Source organism: Phragmites australis, chromosome 3 (assembly GCF_958298935.1).
Source record: "Phragmites australis chromosome 3, lpPhrAust1.1, whole genome shotgun sequence".
In the NCBI taxonomy this organism is placed as follows: Eukaryota; Viridiplantae; Streptophyta; class Magnoliopsida; order Poales; family Poaceae; genus Phragmites; species Phragmites australis.
Window position 1 is genome coordinate 3,164,163 of NC_084923.1, and position 17,584 is coordinate 3,181,746.

Sequence of the window (17,584 nt, forward strand, 5' to 3'; positions counted from 1 at the left end):
ATAAATTTGGTATCGGACCTACTGTTATAGACTTAGGAGAATTTATTTATCATTCTCGGTAAGAAATTATCACTCTAGTAAAATAACAAAAAAGTTAAATATTCTTTGAAACATGAATATTGTATACTCCTGCTCTGGGCTGTTCTTTCGAATCTTTCCTACACTGGAGACGGCCTACATGCTACCGCTACACAAGGCTACGAACCTGCAACTCCCACTCTGAACCGTCCGATTCGGAGTTCCACGCCCACAAGCCTCGAACGTTTTACGGGAACCTATGACCTGGTATAATCAAATTCTTGTTCCTCAATTAACTATCCTTCGTATTACACCATTCTAGGTAAGTAGACGCAAAGAAAAATGTCCAGTTTGACTCACTCATAAAAATAGCACACAAACCAGTCCCATCTTAAGCTCATGAGTTTACGTATCAATGGACCCACAAAAATTCATCCATAGAATTACAAATGCCCTGGATCTACTCAATTAAACAATAGAACCTAGAGATATACCAAGTATATGAACATAAATTAAGGAACTGAACCTAACTTAGTTAGTGAGATATGTGGATGTACACCTCTACCAGCCAGATTTGAGTCCTCTTCGACTCAAACTTAGATACCTATTTCTTCTGAATATAACGTCATCCAGTTTCTAATAGGTCGATCGAGTTTTTTTATAAATATAAATCAGATTAAACTAGAGCTCTACACATCAGTACATTCACAAAAAGTTTCACAAAATTTAATGATAGCTGTCGGAGGATGAACTCCTCAAGCGGGGATCCTGAGGGACTCCTTTTGAGATTCGGCTGGGGAATGATTCTGAATCTACCTCATATGTGAAATTAATGTGAGTATATGTGAGGTGTAGGCGGGACGGATGATCGGATGCTAGTGGAGTAAATGTTCGAGGGATTTTTAGACAGGTTCGGGCCGCACGGAGGGTAATACCCTACTCATGTGTGTATGTTATAAATGCTCTGGGAATGTCTTTCTCTAGATCTCTTGTATTACAAGAATTTTTTTCTAAGTCTAGAGCTTCAGTCTTCAAGTACCGATCTCTCTGAGCTTCTGCTTGGCTTCGTGCTTCGTATATCCTGACTTCGTTAGCTTGTCTGAATCCGTCCCGGTCCATCTTCTTCTCCAGGGTGCGCTCCCCCTTTATATCCCGTCGGGGAGTCTTAGCGTGCCCAAAAAGGAGGGCACGAGTCCCCATGAGCCGTAAATGGGAAGCAATTATTATAGGGCTGCAGTTTGATGTTACGGGGTTTAAGAATGTGTCCCCGACCGGTCCTGTCGTCATCATGCCACCTTTTAGCGGGTGCGGTAGGGGGGCCCATCGGGCAGCCACCGAGCAACCCCGCGTGCCCACCCGGTCAGAGCAGGCCTGACACGGCAGGGCGGCAGGCGATATGCCTCAAGTCCAACGACGATATCTTCAAGGCGCGCTGAATGACGTGCGATGGGACCCATCGTATTAAATGTCCCCACGCCTCCCTACCAGGCGGTGGCAGGGATTGACAGCAGGCGTGGGGGAGTGGTTGGAAGTGACAGGCCACGCTCCCTCTTTAAATGCAGCATCGGGCTTCTCACCAGTTGACACCTCACCGCTGAGCCCTTGTGGGGTTCACCGGCAAGGGGCTTCTCAGGTTCTAGGGGAACTCGGGTACTCATGGACTACTGTTCATGGCCCCGAGCGTCCACTCCCGGAACTGTCTTCTCAGGTCCTCAGGGAACTCGGGTACTCGGGGACCACTGTTCATGGCCCCGAGCGCCTACTCCTGGAACTGTCTTCTCGGGTCCTCAAGGAACTCGGGTGCTCGGGGGGCCACCGTTCATGGCCCCAAGCACCCCTCCCGGAACTGGGTCTTCTCGGACCTCGGGGAGATAATCCCCGAGGGAAAGCGCCACGTGGTATTTTGCTATCCTGGCCTCGGGACTCGGGGACCCCTAGTTCCCATGTCACCGACAATAACCCAACTAATTCTATCTTCCGCAAAACAAAAAAGGTTTGAGGGAAGCATCGCATATTATGGCTACACCTACCGAAATGGATGAAAACAACAGTTTGATAACAACTCGCGGCTTTTCTCTCATTCTCATCTCCCCACGAGGCTTTTCTCCTAACGTCGCTCCTCGCCTTTGAGGCTTTGCTCTCCAGTCTCCACGCAAATGGAGCTCCGTGTCTTTGCTCTTAGCCCCGGCCGCAATCTCGTACCTCCTAGGACAACTTTCAAAGCAGATCCGGAGCACATGACGTCTTGACAACGACTAACAGCAGCGCTTGCGCATGTCGGCTCGTGCCCAGGTTGGCACAGCGTGACGCCAGCCCGGCGTGTCGAGGGCCGTGCTTAGGGCTCGCCAGAGTTGGCTCATGCCGGCACGGCGTGCTGACCGTGCCTAGCGAGCGCAGCCCGAGGCACGACAGGGCAGCTCTACTCATACTCAGAGTGCCGCGCCATACTCCACTTCGGCACTGAGGGGAGCTCACTGTTAGCAAATATATCTTGTAGATATAGAAGATCATCATGTATATGTACACTAACCGAATTAGATCACCGTAATCATAAGAACTGATTCAGTTGACAATTGTAAACCCTTTCTATATGTAGGAATGAGATTATCGAATAGAGAGAGTGAATAGGCGTCTCAACAAATTTCTTATGAAATCAATGAGCTTCTCCTATTTGGATCACCCAACACACTTCAAAACTTAAATGGAAGCAAAAATAAAGATAAATTTTAACAGGAGAAAATCGAGGCAACACGACTCTACGGATGCTATATGAACCATATTTTCCATTTAAGATCGATCAATGTGAAAGATCATAAATTGCCAAAAAAAAAAACAAGAAAAGATAAACATCGAGCACGAAACTCTTCAAGTTGATTTTCTAAATGCAAGAGAATTCAAGACTCCATCACATAAACGTGTATATGCGAATTTTATACCTCTAGCAACAAGAAGAATAACCTCACAAGATGTTGAAATTTTAGCTAAAAAACCAAAACGAAAATCAAAACTAGAAACCGAAAAACTTGCAAGGGAACCAATAGAGAGAAACTAGAAGGAGGGGAATTCAAGTATATGTCAAATATAAACTTCATTACTCAGAGAGGTAAGCCCTATTTTAGATGGATTATAAAGATTTATCTCTTAAAACTCTCAAATATTACATAGATTAAACACTCATCCTTCTCTCCTCTAAAATTCTAGCTCTAAGCTCTCAAATGGGTGGCAAAAGATGGCTCAAATGGTTGATTCAAACTCTCTCATAGTCCTACCCCTCTATTTATAGGTCTAGAAAACTTGACCCCTAAACCCGGCAGGAAAAGTGTTTGGAGGGTCTCGGTATGATTCGCTCCTCCTCTTGCAACGATTGGAGGTTAAGCATATTGTATGGGTAAAATTGTACAACCTCTACATAGTGTAAACTTATTCGAATAGCCGTATCCACGGTCATGGACATGCGAAAACAGTAACCCAGATGACTAGACTCCGGGTGCGTGTATCTTGATAAGTGAGTGTATGGGCTAGATGTCTGTGTGATGAGGTTCATGGCTCAATCCGTCAGAAGCTGTGCGGTACTAGAGGTACACCAGATGTGATAATATGGACTGTAGAGTGAGGTGTAGCCCCTCCTAAGACCGAAAAATCCCAGATAAAACTTGTTACCCTGTTTTAAACTATTTAAAACGGCTTTAAAGTCAATAATAAATGATACAATAAAATATATGCATAAACCGCTTTACACATAAAATTAAACCGTAAAGTTTTATCCTTAAATTACTCATTTATGTATCTATCAACACCTTAAAATAGTATAGGGCTTGCTGAGTATCTTTCGTACTCACTCTTACTATCATTCAGATGAAGAGACAGACCCTGCCAATGTTGGAGGCGAAGATAGGGTTGAAGAGTAGTCTCTAGAGTCGTGTTCGCAACCTAGCTACCTGTGGCTTGGGTTCTGCTTTCCGCTATGTTTTTGTTGGTCGTTCGGCCAGATTTGTAATATACATTATGGTTTGTAACTTTTTTACTTTGTAACTTTAATATTTATGTACAAAATTTGACTGTGATATTATAATTATTATACTGTGTGTATCAGCTATTTGATCCAGTGACTGATATAGGAGACACATCAAATCCTGGAAAAAGGGTCTTACACCCTACCACCCTAGCCACCTCTACGCCGTGTGCCACATGCTCGGCATCCTCAGCCGCCGAGGAGAAGGGAACGAGGAAGAGTCCCACGAGCTGCAAGCCTACCTGCCCAATACTGGCCATGGGTGTCTCCTATCTTTCAGCTTCCTGTCCTATGCCCGATTGGAAGGTTTGGGGTCACCTGAGCGCCGGTGAATGGCGTGAATTGGTGCCATTGTTCCTTCGAACTAATACTGCCGAGTAGTTTCTCTATGTACAACTGCTCTGCTCTATATGCGTTCCGCGACTGATATGTTTGCAGTTTTGCATCTGATCGATGACCAGCACTTGCAATCACAAAGCATATATACATTGGCAAAGAAATGTCCAATTGTCTGTCGACACAATAGCCCGATATGTTTACTCGACATTAGAAGGTTGTACATGCATGGAGATTGGAGAAGAGAGATGATATATAGTTGAAGAACTTGACTGGCATCAAACAAATTGCAAATAAAATAAGTTCTCAAAAAAGAAACTGCACACATAATTTAAAAAAAAAACCATTGTGCCTAACAAAAAATGTATTTAACAGTTGCACCAGCCGGGAATCGAACCCGGGTCTGTACCGTGGCAGGGTACTATTCTACCACTAGACCACTGGTGCTTCTTGTTTACAAGAATGTTTCTAAACTAATGGTCATTTGCAATCGGAGTTTTTTATTCAATTCAAGTCCTAAGAGTTGTTATCAGTAGAACCAATCAGGATAGTCTTATAAATTGGACTTGTCATAGAAAGGATACATGCGTTCAGATTTCGGTATCTCACCAAGCAAACCTTGGCTTTCCCGGTTTCCCTCTAAAGGCCCATACTGATCTCACTCCACCAAATTACCTACTAGTTAGTATAGAAATGCGCTTCACGGCATACGCACAAAATTGCAGTCTGCAGATACAGATCAATATGACGTACATCACATCGTATCATAGCAAGTTGATTACACATGGACTACCACCAAAAGGAAGAAAAGAGCAACTAAAGCTGCCAAACTGTTGCTACAGTCTCTCTCATGGCGCCGAAATCATAGTTTGTACTGTAGACTGCCACCGCCATCTTAGCGATCTCATGACTCATGGGCATAGGGTATTTGTCACTCTCGCAAGAGCCCAGCAGGAGGTAGAGGATGACATTATGACAACACAAACCAGCTGCTCGCCTGCTCCTCCTCCCTGACATCAAGAAAAAGGACACCCAAAGGAGGAACAAGAACGCACTTGCCCTGCCGGGGGTACCTCGGCTCGGATATCCTCAAGATGCCGCCCCCGCTCATGTGGGCGCCGAGGGAAAGTGCAGCAAAATTAAAGACCGAAAGCCACACCAAAGTTGCAGTTGGTGGCATCACCACGAGAAAGCGCTAATGCTCGCCGCATATCCTCCGGAAGATACCGTTCCCCTCTCGCGCTGCACAGCTCCGAGCAGATTGCGCAGTCGCACCCTGGTCTCTGCAAGAATTGCAGGCGTCGGCAAAGCTTGGGTTCGTATACTCACTTGAGGCGTGAAAAGCTTGAGGTGCTTGTTAGACTCAGCGGAGTTCTGGACTGAATCGAGGTTCATGCAAAGTTGATGCCGGTTAGTGCAAAATCGCGACGATTTAGGTAGCAAAGGCTCGCTTTGGCTTTAAAAAATCGTTTCTGCAAGAAAGCCCTCGAATCTCAGAGGCAGCGATGCTTCCAAATAAAAGCGCCCAATGGGAGCTTCCTCTTCTCTCCCTCTTAAGCCCACGTATGCCCGGCCCGGGCAGGGCACGCTGGCTCCATTATCCGCGCACACCATGTAAGCCACGAAGATCTACCAGCTTAATTATGTCATGATCATGTTCTTAATTCGGAGCGTGTCTCAGCAATGGGTATCTGCACGTCAGGCGCCGCATAATAAGCGTGGACTCATCGTGGTCATGGAGGCTAGCTACTTCCCTTCCTGAGGAGTGACGGCCATGCATGGCCTCGTCGATAGCGACGGCCTTATTTTCCTCTCTAGCTACTAAGGTAGGGCAACTTGTATCCTTTGGCAATTGTTCGCGGGGGGGGTGTCGATCTCTTGGGGGTGGGGTGAAGATTGGAGGATGATGAACCTTGTGTTCTTGGCGATATCAAGGGGGTGATGGAAAGTGGTGTGATGGTTCTGGCTATATCTTGTGTTCTTTGTTCTAATAATTAGTCCATTAGCGTTGTGTTGCATGCTACTCCTTTGCTACCCCGTACCTCTATTGACCACTGTCATCAATAAAATGATTTTGAATATATATATTAAGATTGTGTGTCTGCAAAATGTTAATTATTCCGATTTTTTCTTCTTTTGCGATGAAGATGTTGATTCCGTTGTTTCCTTTAAAAAAGATGTTGATTCCATTGATATAAACATCGTCGATCTATCACCATGATGTATCGTTTCCTCTGTTGTTTACTTATAAGCAATATTAGTTGTCGATTTATCTGGGAAGATAATCTTTGAGTGGACAGTATATATTGTTCACCGTGAACACGAGCAGAACAAGCTCAACATATATAAGCTATACGCGCAATCGAATATAAGATGCATGCATAAAATTGGATTCTATACGTTGTTGCTTCTTCTTTTTCGACCGAAGAGGACGCACCAGCTTTTCACTGGACTTACAGGGGTTGGATCTATCATGCTCAGGCACCAAACATGCTCAGACGACGACGAAAGGCGAATATGACATGTCCAATTTGAGGCCCATTTTCGTCCTTGTTTGACTATTCCTAATACATATAGTATTAAACTACTATATCCAAGACGGTCAGGTCACGTAGATAACATTAGATTGATATGTAGAAACAACTTCTATAATACATATTGTTGTATTATTGTTTTGATTTCTAGATCTCCAAAGCAATCAATTGATGTGTATTTTGTGAATAAATTCTTCATACAAGACAACACAATGCAAGCTACAGCCTCGCCAATGTACAGCTTTATTCTCTCCCATCTTTAATCTCTTGCCATATTAAAAAAAAAAATCCTACGTGTGACACGTAATAAATGTGCAAGATACTACAATATACTCGGAGTAGTCTTAACGTTGAGCACTTCGATCGCGTTGCAAAAACGCGACATGCAGATGCATGCATGCACGTACGCGAACAAGCTGAGTGCGTGCATTCTGCACGGAACTACGAGAGCCGGCAGTTCGCATCCAACAGAAACGCTGCCGGCCATCGCTCACATTGGCAGGTCTACTATTTGGATAAGAGTGTATATATATAAATTTAAAATTTTATGTAATTTTTTTATATATCAACTATATAAAATATGAGATAGTTTTCGTATCATATATTACCTATATTCTCCTCTCATCTAATAAAAACACTTAAAAATCAAATAAGTTATCCATTTTTATTGCCCACTCTCATCCGCTAGCATCCTGCCTCGTTAACAAGTACAGATATGGGGCATATTTCACTAATGAAAATAATTAAAGAAAATTAGAAGAGAAATTAGCAGATAATCTCCTACTATTTTTTCGGATTCCATCTGAAATTAAACTACGATATCGCTCCTGACGTATTCAATCAGCGGCACTCCCATGGTGCATCCACATATCTATACCTTGAGTCTATATTTGATGTTAGTACTTTCAATGTTTATATTTTTGTTGCAACTCACGAATACTTGGTTAGTGTCATACTTTGTAGGTGTGTCTGGTGACCGCGGTTCACAACAGCTCAAGCCCATATCACCACGACCTGACCAGCTGTAAGGATCGGTGACGTCCTAAGAGGGGGGGTGAATTAGGACACTTAGAACTAAACTGGCTCAAAAAATAACACAAGATGAACCTATATCAATTTCTATCTAAATGTGCTCTAGGTTTATCTAGCGTGTCTACTCTACCGATTAAGGAAACTTGCAACCTATCTAGTAAGGTAAATTGCAAGAATGTAAATGCGGAAGTGTAAAGAGGGTAGAGAGAACAAACTCGGCACAAGGATTTTTATCCCGTGGTTTCGATGGCATGAAAGCCACCCCTAGTCCACGTTGGAGCTCCACAAAGGATATGCTCCCGGTCGGCACCCGGTCACGGCCTTTGAGCCACCAAGTCACAAAGACAAGGCCTCTACCCGGATGAGCCACCAAACCACCAAGGCAAGGTCTCACCACTAGCCTCTCTTCCGGTTCCTCGCCGCCGTGATCACTTCGGAGCTTGAGCCACAAAGGCAAGGGTCTCCGCGTCCCCGCACAAATACCTTGCCGCCTCTCCACACCAAGTCGGAGGGTCAACAAGCTTACCGGCGAGTCACCAAGACTCCAAGGTGCCGGCGTACCACTTGGTACAAGTTAGGATCACTCCTTGATCCACTCTCTATGCAGCTATCAACTAGCTACACTCTCTCTAGGCCTACAAGCACTAATCACTCTCTAATGGTGTGCTTAATCGCCTTGGATTTGATCACTTAAGCACTTTGGTGGCTTGGATGTCTTCTCAAGTGTACATGAACTTCTCTGGACTCCAGCCCCTTCAAATGACTGAGTGGAGGAGTATTTATAGCCTCAAACCCGCCAACTAGCCGTTGCCCCAACGGCTCAGAAAATTGTGAGCACCGGATAATCCTGTGATGATAGTAGTACAAGCACCGGATTATCCTGTGAGTACATCAGAGAAACTAGCCGTTGGAACCCACTCAAACTCAACTGTGAGCACCGGATTATCCTGTGATGAGTTAGTTAACACCGGACAAAAGCACCGGATTATCCTATGCCCATAAGTTCATTTTGGAGCTCTCTGCAAAAATTAGTCCGGTGAGTTCATTTTGTGAGCACCGGATTATCCTGTGATGAGTTAGTTAACACCGGACAAAAGCACCGGATTATCCTATGCCCATAAGTTCATTTTGGAGCTCTCTGCAAAAATTAGTCCGGTGAGTTCATTTTGTGAGCACCGGATTATCCTGTGAGGCACCGGACTTATGTTGATTTGAGCACCGGAGTTATGTTGATTTGAGCACCGGATATTCCTCTGAAGCACCGGAGTTATGTTGATTTTGATCACCGGATTATCCTGTGAGGCAAATTTCAGCACAACTGTATTTTGGGCATAACTTTTCGCTACGAACTCCGATTTTGATGATCTTGGGCTCTATTGAAAGCTTGTGAATAGATCTACAAGATTATACAAAAATCCATCCCATTTGATCACATCAAAATTCATTGTGAGCACCGGATAATCCGGTGAGGCAAATTTCAGCACAACTGCGTTTTGTATTTTGGGCATAACTTTTCGCTCCGAACTCCGATTTTGATGATCTTGGGCTCTATTGAAAGCTTGTGAAGAACTCTACAAAATTATATAGAAATCCAACCCATTTGATCACATCAAAATTCATGGAACAAGTCCAATTCATTCCTTTCTTTATTTCGGCTTCGGTGACTTCTCTTTTGTTGCATCCATGAGACCTACTAAAGCATATACTTGATAAACATGTTAGTCTTATTGACTATATTGTCATTAATCACCAAAATCACATACATGCCCTTATGTAATTTAGGCAATCAACCTAAGGGCATGTTTCCTACACCAGCATTGACGCGGTCACGGCTCATGACCCACTACTCACGCGGCCACGCATAGCGGCCCAGGTGCCCTCGAGGCATAAGTGATGGTCGCGTGCATGAGTGCGTCGATTCCTGAGAGGTTGAGACTGTGTGTGTGACTGTGTGACGACCGCATTCCTGATATGGAGGGCGACGGTGGCGCAGGCATGAGCGAGGCTTAGGTCACAATGGCAGAGCGTGGCGTGGGCTCGAGTTTGGAGGGCAGCGAGGGCTTGAGCTAGGCGAGGCGCGACGGTGACGTGAGCGCGTGCACGACGGTGACGTGAGCATGAGCAAGATGGGGTGCACGCTGCTGTACACGTGGGCACGAGCACGACAGGTATATACACCCAAGTTGAAAATGCTAGACCCGTCACTGATTGCTCATCGGCACGACTGAAGTCAACTCACGTACTGCACATTGTTTTGCAGTCCTATATCCACAGCCTCGAAGGTCGGCAGTGCGCATGGCCCTAGATGTGTTAAGCATCTACCGGTAGTGTATCGACCTCTCCGTCTAAGTCAACTACATAATCATTGATAGCAGATAGTGTGTCACGCCTAGTTTCTCAGGACCTGTCACTGACAAAATATCCTCAGATCGATTGCTAAGACAGACGCGTATGTAACAAGACACAAATGATTTTTATAAATCCATCTGTTTGTATCATAGAGACATAGATAGTGTTTAGAAAAACATGTCTGTGATATAGTCACATATGATTTTTTTAAGATCTGTTTCTATTTGTATGATAGACACAGATAGATTTTATGAAAATCCGTATGTATTTAAAGACCCGTGAACGTTTTCAAATTTGACGCTCATCTCCACTTACTCTTTTAACTCCGAATACACACAATACACTCATCTCCCTAGGCTCTTTTAGCTTCCCACACACACAACCCCTCATCTTCCCTCAATATAAAGCAACGAGAAGTACTCTTCTTCCTCACTTGCCGCATCATAGTATTCCACTACACTAAGAAGTGTCATCATCACTCGCTATCGCTGTCGGAGAAGAGAGATCTCGACGGGGGCCGAATCCCTTTCACTGCACCAAGGTGAGTATCATATGGTTCACATCGTAGTTTAGTTGGGTTTGTTAGCTTTTCATTATTTCGGTCTGTGCAACTGATGGCAGAGTCTTGTTTTTATTGTAGATCTGCAATGACGCAGTTCACGGTAATCAGGATGGGGTTGTCCTCATGACTGCTTCGACGGTGTGGATGCTTAGCGTCGACTTCGGTCGGGTGGTGTCAAATATCTAACTATAGGATGTATATGCATAAAGAGTATACTATATATGAATAAGGTATGTGGTATGCATGCTTAACAACTCCATATATTATGGAATCGGATCTGCAATACCTGATGCTCTTAGAGATCTAGTAGGCGTATACTAGGAAGGTCTCAATTGGTTACCTAACTCGAGAATAACTAGTATCCTAGCTGGATTTATCTGATCTTTCTTGCTGGACAAGATGAAGGATTCCTTATTAACTACAGCGAGATAAGAGGTGGTATAAGACCCCTATATATAAGGTGAGGATCTAGACCCTCGAGGGAGACTCTCTTTTCCCAGATGAGGACAACTCATCTGCAACTCGACGCAAGCATTAGAGCCATAGGAGATACTCAACGACTTCCTCATTAGTCTAGTTTAGATCTCATCTACTCCTTGTAATAGATCTAGACACATTGTTTTTACTCGAGTAAATATAGATACATCATTGACCACATAGAATGTAAGATATTACTCCAATTGGAGGCTCGAACCTGTATATATCGCGTGTGCCTCATCTCTTGTTCAATTCCTGAATCACGAAGACAACCCTGTTATTCTTATAGACATATTGTCAGGGAAAAACCCTCGATAATTGGCCCATCATGTAGGAGTCTTCTGCTTTTCAGGATCGACTATGTCTCGAGTGCATATTCACACCGATTCTCCGACGCTGGCATCTACGACCGCTTCGACTCACCAGCGATCGCTTTCCAATCGCCCCTAGCCGGATCGGAGATCATGTTCAGAAGTATGATTTTTCGCTGAGATGGTCAGGGTGGAGTGATCCAAAACGGTATTCTTAAGTCCAGCCCATTCGACGCGTACCGCAAGGTGGGAAACCTTGAATGGGATCCCAAGGAGCCCAATGTTCTGCAGTTTATGGACACCGACAACAACGCGAATGGTGATGACAGCTCCGTCAATAGCCAGAGCAGCCGAACATATCGATTCGTGTTTATGGCTGGAGGAACCAGGGTCCCACCTGCCGATCACGATGGTGGTAGATCCAAACGCCATGGTGAAAAATACCACGGAAATCCTCAAGGATCCAGCAGTTGCGGCGCTAACGTTGGCAATGCTGGAGATATACTATGAAGGACATCAGCAGCCGCAACTCTATACACTCCTAATACCATCGATCATCGATGAACCACGGGAGGACTGACACCTCCTGGTCTTCAACAGCGGCTTCCAGTGGGCATGCCTCCACTAGCATCGGTCCCGAGATCGAGTGACGAACTCCTGCAAGGAAACAATCATGAGGCTTCACCGGCTCGACCACAACCGAGCCTTGGCAATGGAATTTTTAGCACTCCATATGCTAATGTACAGGGAGCTCATATGATCCTTAGATCCCTTCGGAAGTTTGATCCAACAAATTCTTTAACCCCTATAGTTAATCAGGTTAGGACCCTACTTGATGTGGCTCAGATCCAAGTTACTCGAGCAAATAATCCTAGCACCTCTAGGCCCCCCAGCCAGTAAGGTGCTGGTTCAAGCAACCATGTTCAACCAGATCCAGATGACTGCGAGTTGTTCATTGAAGATTATGCTTGTGTTGACGTTGTGCTGAAATGCAGGAGGCTAAGATGATGTCCATCATCTCATCTTTTTGAAAGACGACGTCGATAAGTTTGTCGATCACTTTTCATCTTTCTAGAAGATGATGTCGCCGTGATGTAAATCATTTCATCTTTTTAAAAAACGGCATCGATCGACCAATGATGTATAGCTAGGAATTGTGTTTAGCTAGGTATGTTTATATATTTCAAACAATATGTGATATGCATATGTTTGATGTTCTTAACATTTGTTATATATAAATGCATGTGTTGAAGTTCTGAATAATATATTATCGATGTTATGAACAATATGTGATCGATATTCTAAATAATGTATCAATATGTTGTTTAATTTGTAAATAAAATGTGTATTTGTGTGACCCTTTTCTCCTTAGCAAATTTACTTTATGGCTGCGCAGCTATGAAACAAATTTGCTTATAGGGGTGAAAGTGTCAAACAGACGATTTTTTTTAAAAATCATCTATGATAATTAACACATACGGGTTTAAACAAAATCCGTCTATGACTCTAACTACACATAGGCGTGTTTGAATAAAAACCTACCTGTGTGTAACTCTAAAGCGAACACCATCTATATTTTTATAAGATAGAACATATAATTATCTATAATAAAATTTAAAATCTACCTGTAATAATCCGGTAGTGTGACGACGCCCCCCTCCGTACGTACGCGGACCTCCGGGCCAGAGTGATAGCGTTGGCATGCGCCCGTAGTCCGGCACGGGACGACCCGTCTCGACGCGACGGGAGATTGGCACGATTGGCCAGTACTCACGTACCCGCCAAGTTCTTGGCCTCGGGCTGCCGCGCGGCGTCTGCGCCCGTTTGATCGATCGATCGAAATGCACCTGCGCGTCCGCCGTCCTCTTGTACTCGGGCGCGTGCAGACGGACGCATGGTCGAGACCTCCCGTGTGATCATGCGGCACGCGCAGACGCGCTCGACCCGTTGCCGAGTGGAGCGCGTTTCAGGCTTTCAGCTAGTGGTGGATAAGGAGCTGGTTTGGTTTGGTTCAACTCATTATGCTAACGAGCTGGTTCAATTCGACTCGTTTTGAAATCGAGCTAAAGATAGGTTCGGCTTAGTCCAGCTCGGGAGCCAGATGTAGTCGCTGTTGTCTTTAGTCACCGTTATCTTTGGCGGTTATCGACACGGCTCTGCTTGACATAGTGAGCTGCACGGCCCTAGGGTGAGCCGGATTACGACATCGTGTACTGCACCAACACTATTTATCAGTCTATCCAACTTCATCAGCTACATGATCTGTTTCAGAGTGCCAACTGCACCAACACAGATTGAATAGACACAAATTCAGCACAATGATCAAGAAACAAATGTGCAGTTATTCACAACAATGTAACAGACGACACAATCAGATCATATAACCTGACAATGTGACAGACAACATAATCAAACCCCTTTGTGACTACGTCGGGTGTCAGGAGCTAGACGGTGCGACATTAAGAGCTCTAGGCGGCACGACGTGCCAACGTCGAGGGCTCCATGCGGCGCATCGTTGAGGGCTAAGGGGACAACGGCTAGAGAAAAGGGTGTTACCGATGTGTCGAGCTAAGGTGTGGTCACGTGAAGCAGTGCTTAGGCCTCGGATCTAAGGTGGGTCGGCTAACTAGGTTTGGCTCGCTAGCCTCACGAGCTAGCTTGAACCACCTGGTTAACAAAACAAGCTAAAATATTAGTTTGACTTATTACAAAATAAAACGAGCTGAACTAAGAAAACTCATAAGCTTCGAGCTTTTTGTTCACCCTTAACGGAAAAAACTCATGAGCTTTGAGCTTTTCGATCACCCCTACTTTCAGCACGTTGGGAGTTTGGGTCACGGGACAACGAGAAAAACCGAGACGTACGATCTTTCGATCTGACGGCAACGGCTACCCTTCACGGCATGGTGTGGTTACAGGTTAGTGGCGGTGCTCCGGCGGATCATGCAAGTACAAGCATTGAGCTCCACTATAGGTGCACTGTTTTGTGTGCATTTGAAATTTCTTCACCTGGAATATCGTAAAAAGAAAATATGTGTAGTACTTGTATAATTGTATTGGCCAGCGACTTATCACAACTGCTGCGCTTTCTGAAAGGATGAAGGATGCACGTAGCGAGACTTGCAAAGCAAAAACACATATGCACGAGCGGCCAATTCGTGTTGTACAACTTGAACACATATTTAACATTCAGTAGCACAACGACGAGCAAACACTCAACATGCAGTGACCTGAAACAAGCGGGCAGTGGGTCACAGCAAATAGCAAGGCATATCATATCTCTCAGCAGCTCGATCCAACTCTGCTCTTCAGAGCATACAGTAAACAAAGGCACACACAACTCGCCTAGTACACCATGAGTCCAAAATTGCGACTATATGAAGGGAACAGATACATTTAGTACCTTTCTGCCAACCTAGCAGATACTGCCCTCAGCTTAGAGTAGACTTTGCCGGCAGGGGACCCTAAGATAAGACTGCAAAGTGAGTCGCGAGCAACCTTGATGTTGACAAAGGACCCAAGAATATGGATCTTTGTATCAGCGATAACAATGCGGGTCCTGGTAGAGTTCTCAATGGCATATTTGGTATTGCCACCCTTCCCCGATAGTCGTCCGATAGCGCGTGACAGATGCTCCCCTCGCAGTGTCTTCACATCCTTAATCTCAAATGAATCCACATAAAGGTCATCAAGACGTAGCAAGGCAACAGCATCTGCTATGTCAAACCCAAGCATAAAAGCATGTACAAAATCTGCGCATTTCTGAAGGTTGCTCACATCCGGTGTGTCTTGCCTTGTTTTCAACTCCACCCTTCTTGCCTGAGACATATGAAATAATTTAGTAGGTTTACTTGATATGAGGTAGAGTAACCAAACAGCATTTAAGGAAAATGGAAGTTACTATCAGGAGATCTAGAGCTGCCAGCATTAGTCCTATTTTAGCAAACTGAGAAACATGGGTGAAATTAACACATGAATATGTTTGAGTGAAGAGTCAATATGAACCACAACAATCAACAGGTGTTTTATCCTCTTGGTCTGCATATCTATGATATTATGATCATGGATGTCTGAGGACAAGTCCCTATGCTATTCTTTAGAGTTGTGATTGCTCAGGAGCCAAGCAGAAGTTGGAACTTTTCATCACTTAATAATTATGTTTGCTTATGACAGGCAGGACTGAGTGAAGCTATCAACAACTAGAACCATGTTTGCATTGCTTGCAGTAAATTTGAAGCAAACATGGATCATTATACTACTGAATTCAACCCCTGAAGTATTCCTTTCTTGGAACACATACTCCAATTTTCCAAACATTTATCCAACTGATCAGCCTTTCTAAAAATTCCATCCTCAACCATAAAGTGCATATTGACGATTCAAACATTGTTCCCAGCATAAGAGAGGAATTTTCCACAATAAGAACTCAATCAGAAGAACAATGTTTTATTGTCATGATTCTCCAAAGAGTTTCTCTAACGATACAGTATCATCATAACAGCAGCTAGACTGACTTTCAAAAAAAAAAACAGCAGCTAGACTATCCTATTACATGTATCAGCTACAATGTTTACATGAATTGCAGCATGCAGAGGACTATCCCATATACTCTTGCATTTGTCAAGTATTCGGGGTTGCCCATTAACAGTTCTAATTCGCGGGACATGCCTAACTATTCGGGGTTTGAAGCTGCATACTCCATAAGGATAACTATAACTCCACAAGGCTTTTGAGATCAAATACAAGCACAAGGGTAGAACAAAGAAGGCGAGAAAAATCTGAAGGTCACGTACCTTAAGGTTCATGCGGATGTCGACCTTCATGTGCTCGTAGACTGGCGTGTAGATCTCCATCCAACACCTCTTCAGCGGCGCGAAGCGGTGGCTAGGCACGGGCACCTTCCGGAACTGGGGCCTCCCGCCGCTCATCTCGCTCGGCATCAGCGGCTCGAACCGCGGCCTCTCCGTGCCGCCGGCCGCGTCCACCGCCATCGCCCCAGAGGAGGAGTCTCCCGCCGCGGCCGCGCTCGTGGTCCTGTCGATTTCCATCTTCTGGCGGTAGCAGAGAGGCTTGGTCGCTGACGGCGGCGGGAATGGGCAAGGTGCTCTCGGCTCTCGAGGGGACTAGCGAAAACTAGGGCTTAGGGGATAGGAGAAGAGACGAAGAAGTCACAAGCAATTGGGCTGAACAAAAACAAAAAAACTAGTAGCATTGGAATAAGCCCAACAAGATGATGGGCTGCTTGAAAATTGCAATGGGCTCACTGCTAGCAATTTGTCAAATTTCATCGGACAAGCTTCAAGTATCGAAATCATAGTTTCAAAAGAATTTCAAGTTTCAAGTGAGTTTCAGTTTCGGAAGAAAAGTATTAAGCTTGTTCCAAGTATTCAAGAATCAACTTTCAAGCATGTTTCGATTAAGCATCTGATGTTGGAATTTGAAGGGGTTTTTCCTTTAAAATTCGAATTTGAGTTGGAGTCAAATTTGAATTGAGCAAATTCCTTAAAAGTTAAAAGGAAAAAAAAAGGAGAGGAATTAGGCCCGACCGAATGGGCCGCTTCTAGGCCCAAAAGCCGAGCAGCCCACCCGGCCGGCTGCCTAACCTAAAGAGGTGCCCGTGCTCTACAGCAGGGCTGCTCACCTTGTGGCACTTTGCTCTGATCAGTTGCATTCGGCTGTCTTTGAGGTTGCCTGATCCTGATGGCTTGGGCGCCCTGCTGTACTCTGTGTTCAAAACTCTCTCTGTGTTTTCTTTAGAGGCCGACTGATACTGTGCTCTATTTTTCAAAGGTGTTCACTTGATCATAAACTAGGGTAGCTCGGCCTAGCTTTAGAGGTGACTTGATACACTGATCGGTAACATCTTAGTATGTGTTGATGGCCGTTGTTTCGGCAACTCGCTCTAATAACCATGATTTTGTTTTAATAACTGTTCATGTGTTATATTGCCTCA

At 44.6% G+C, this 17,584-nt stretch overlaps 1 protein-coding gene, 1 long non-coding RNA gene and 1 other non-coding gene across 4 annotated transcripts; 1 reads left to right on the top strand and 2 right to left on the bottom strand.

The window, feature by feature from the left end:
- Positions 1–4,742: 4,742 nt before the first annotated feature.
- Positions 4,743–4,813, bottom strand: TRNAG-GCC (transfer RNA glycine (anticodon GCC)). The gene has a single exon. It is a non-coding gene; the product is annotated as a tRNA-Gly (tRNA).
- Positions 4,814–5,797: 984 nt separating this feature from the next.
- On the top strand, positions 5,798–6,450 carry LOC133910885 (uncharacterized). The gene is made up of 2 exons (XR_009908558.1): positions 5,798–5,980; positions 6,048–6,450. It is a non-coding gene; the product is annotated as an uncharacterized LOC133910885 (long non-coding RNA).
- An 8,428-nt stretch (positions 6,451–14,878) lies between these two features.
- On the bottom strand, positions 14,879–16,835 carry LOC133911588 (uncharacterized). 2 transcript variants are annotated; one of them, XM_062353884.1, is made up of 3 exons: positions 16,425–16,835; positions 15,409–15,450; positions 14,879–15,288 (listed from the first exon to the last, which is right to left on the bottom strand). In XM_062353884.1, the coding sequence occupies exons 1-3, from the start codon at positions 16,677–16,679 to the stop codon at positions 15,028–15,030; spliced, it is 558 nt and encodes a 185-aa protein (XP_062209868.1). In that variant the 5' UTR covers positions 16,680–16,835; the 3' UTR covers positions 14,879–15,027. The 2 variants fall into 2 exon arrangements, with proteins under 2 accessions (XP_062209868.1, XP_062209867.1); XM_062353883.1 differs by having other exon boundaries at positions 14,879–15,450; positions 16,425–16,817.
- Between the last annotated feature and the right edge of the window lie 749 nt (positions 16,836–17,584).

What these genes read in the sequence shown, in the direction of transcription:
- LOC133911588 (XM_062353883.1), bottom strand. Translation starts at nt 16,679, where the DNA reads ATGGAAATCGACAGGACCACGAGCGCGGCCGCGGCGGGAGACTCCTCC. An exon ending in ACATCCGCATGAACCTTAAG is followed by an intron (nt 15,451 to 16,424) that starts GTACGTGACCTT and finishes CATATGTCTCAG; the next exon opens with GCAAGAAGGGTGGAGTTGAA.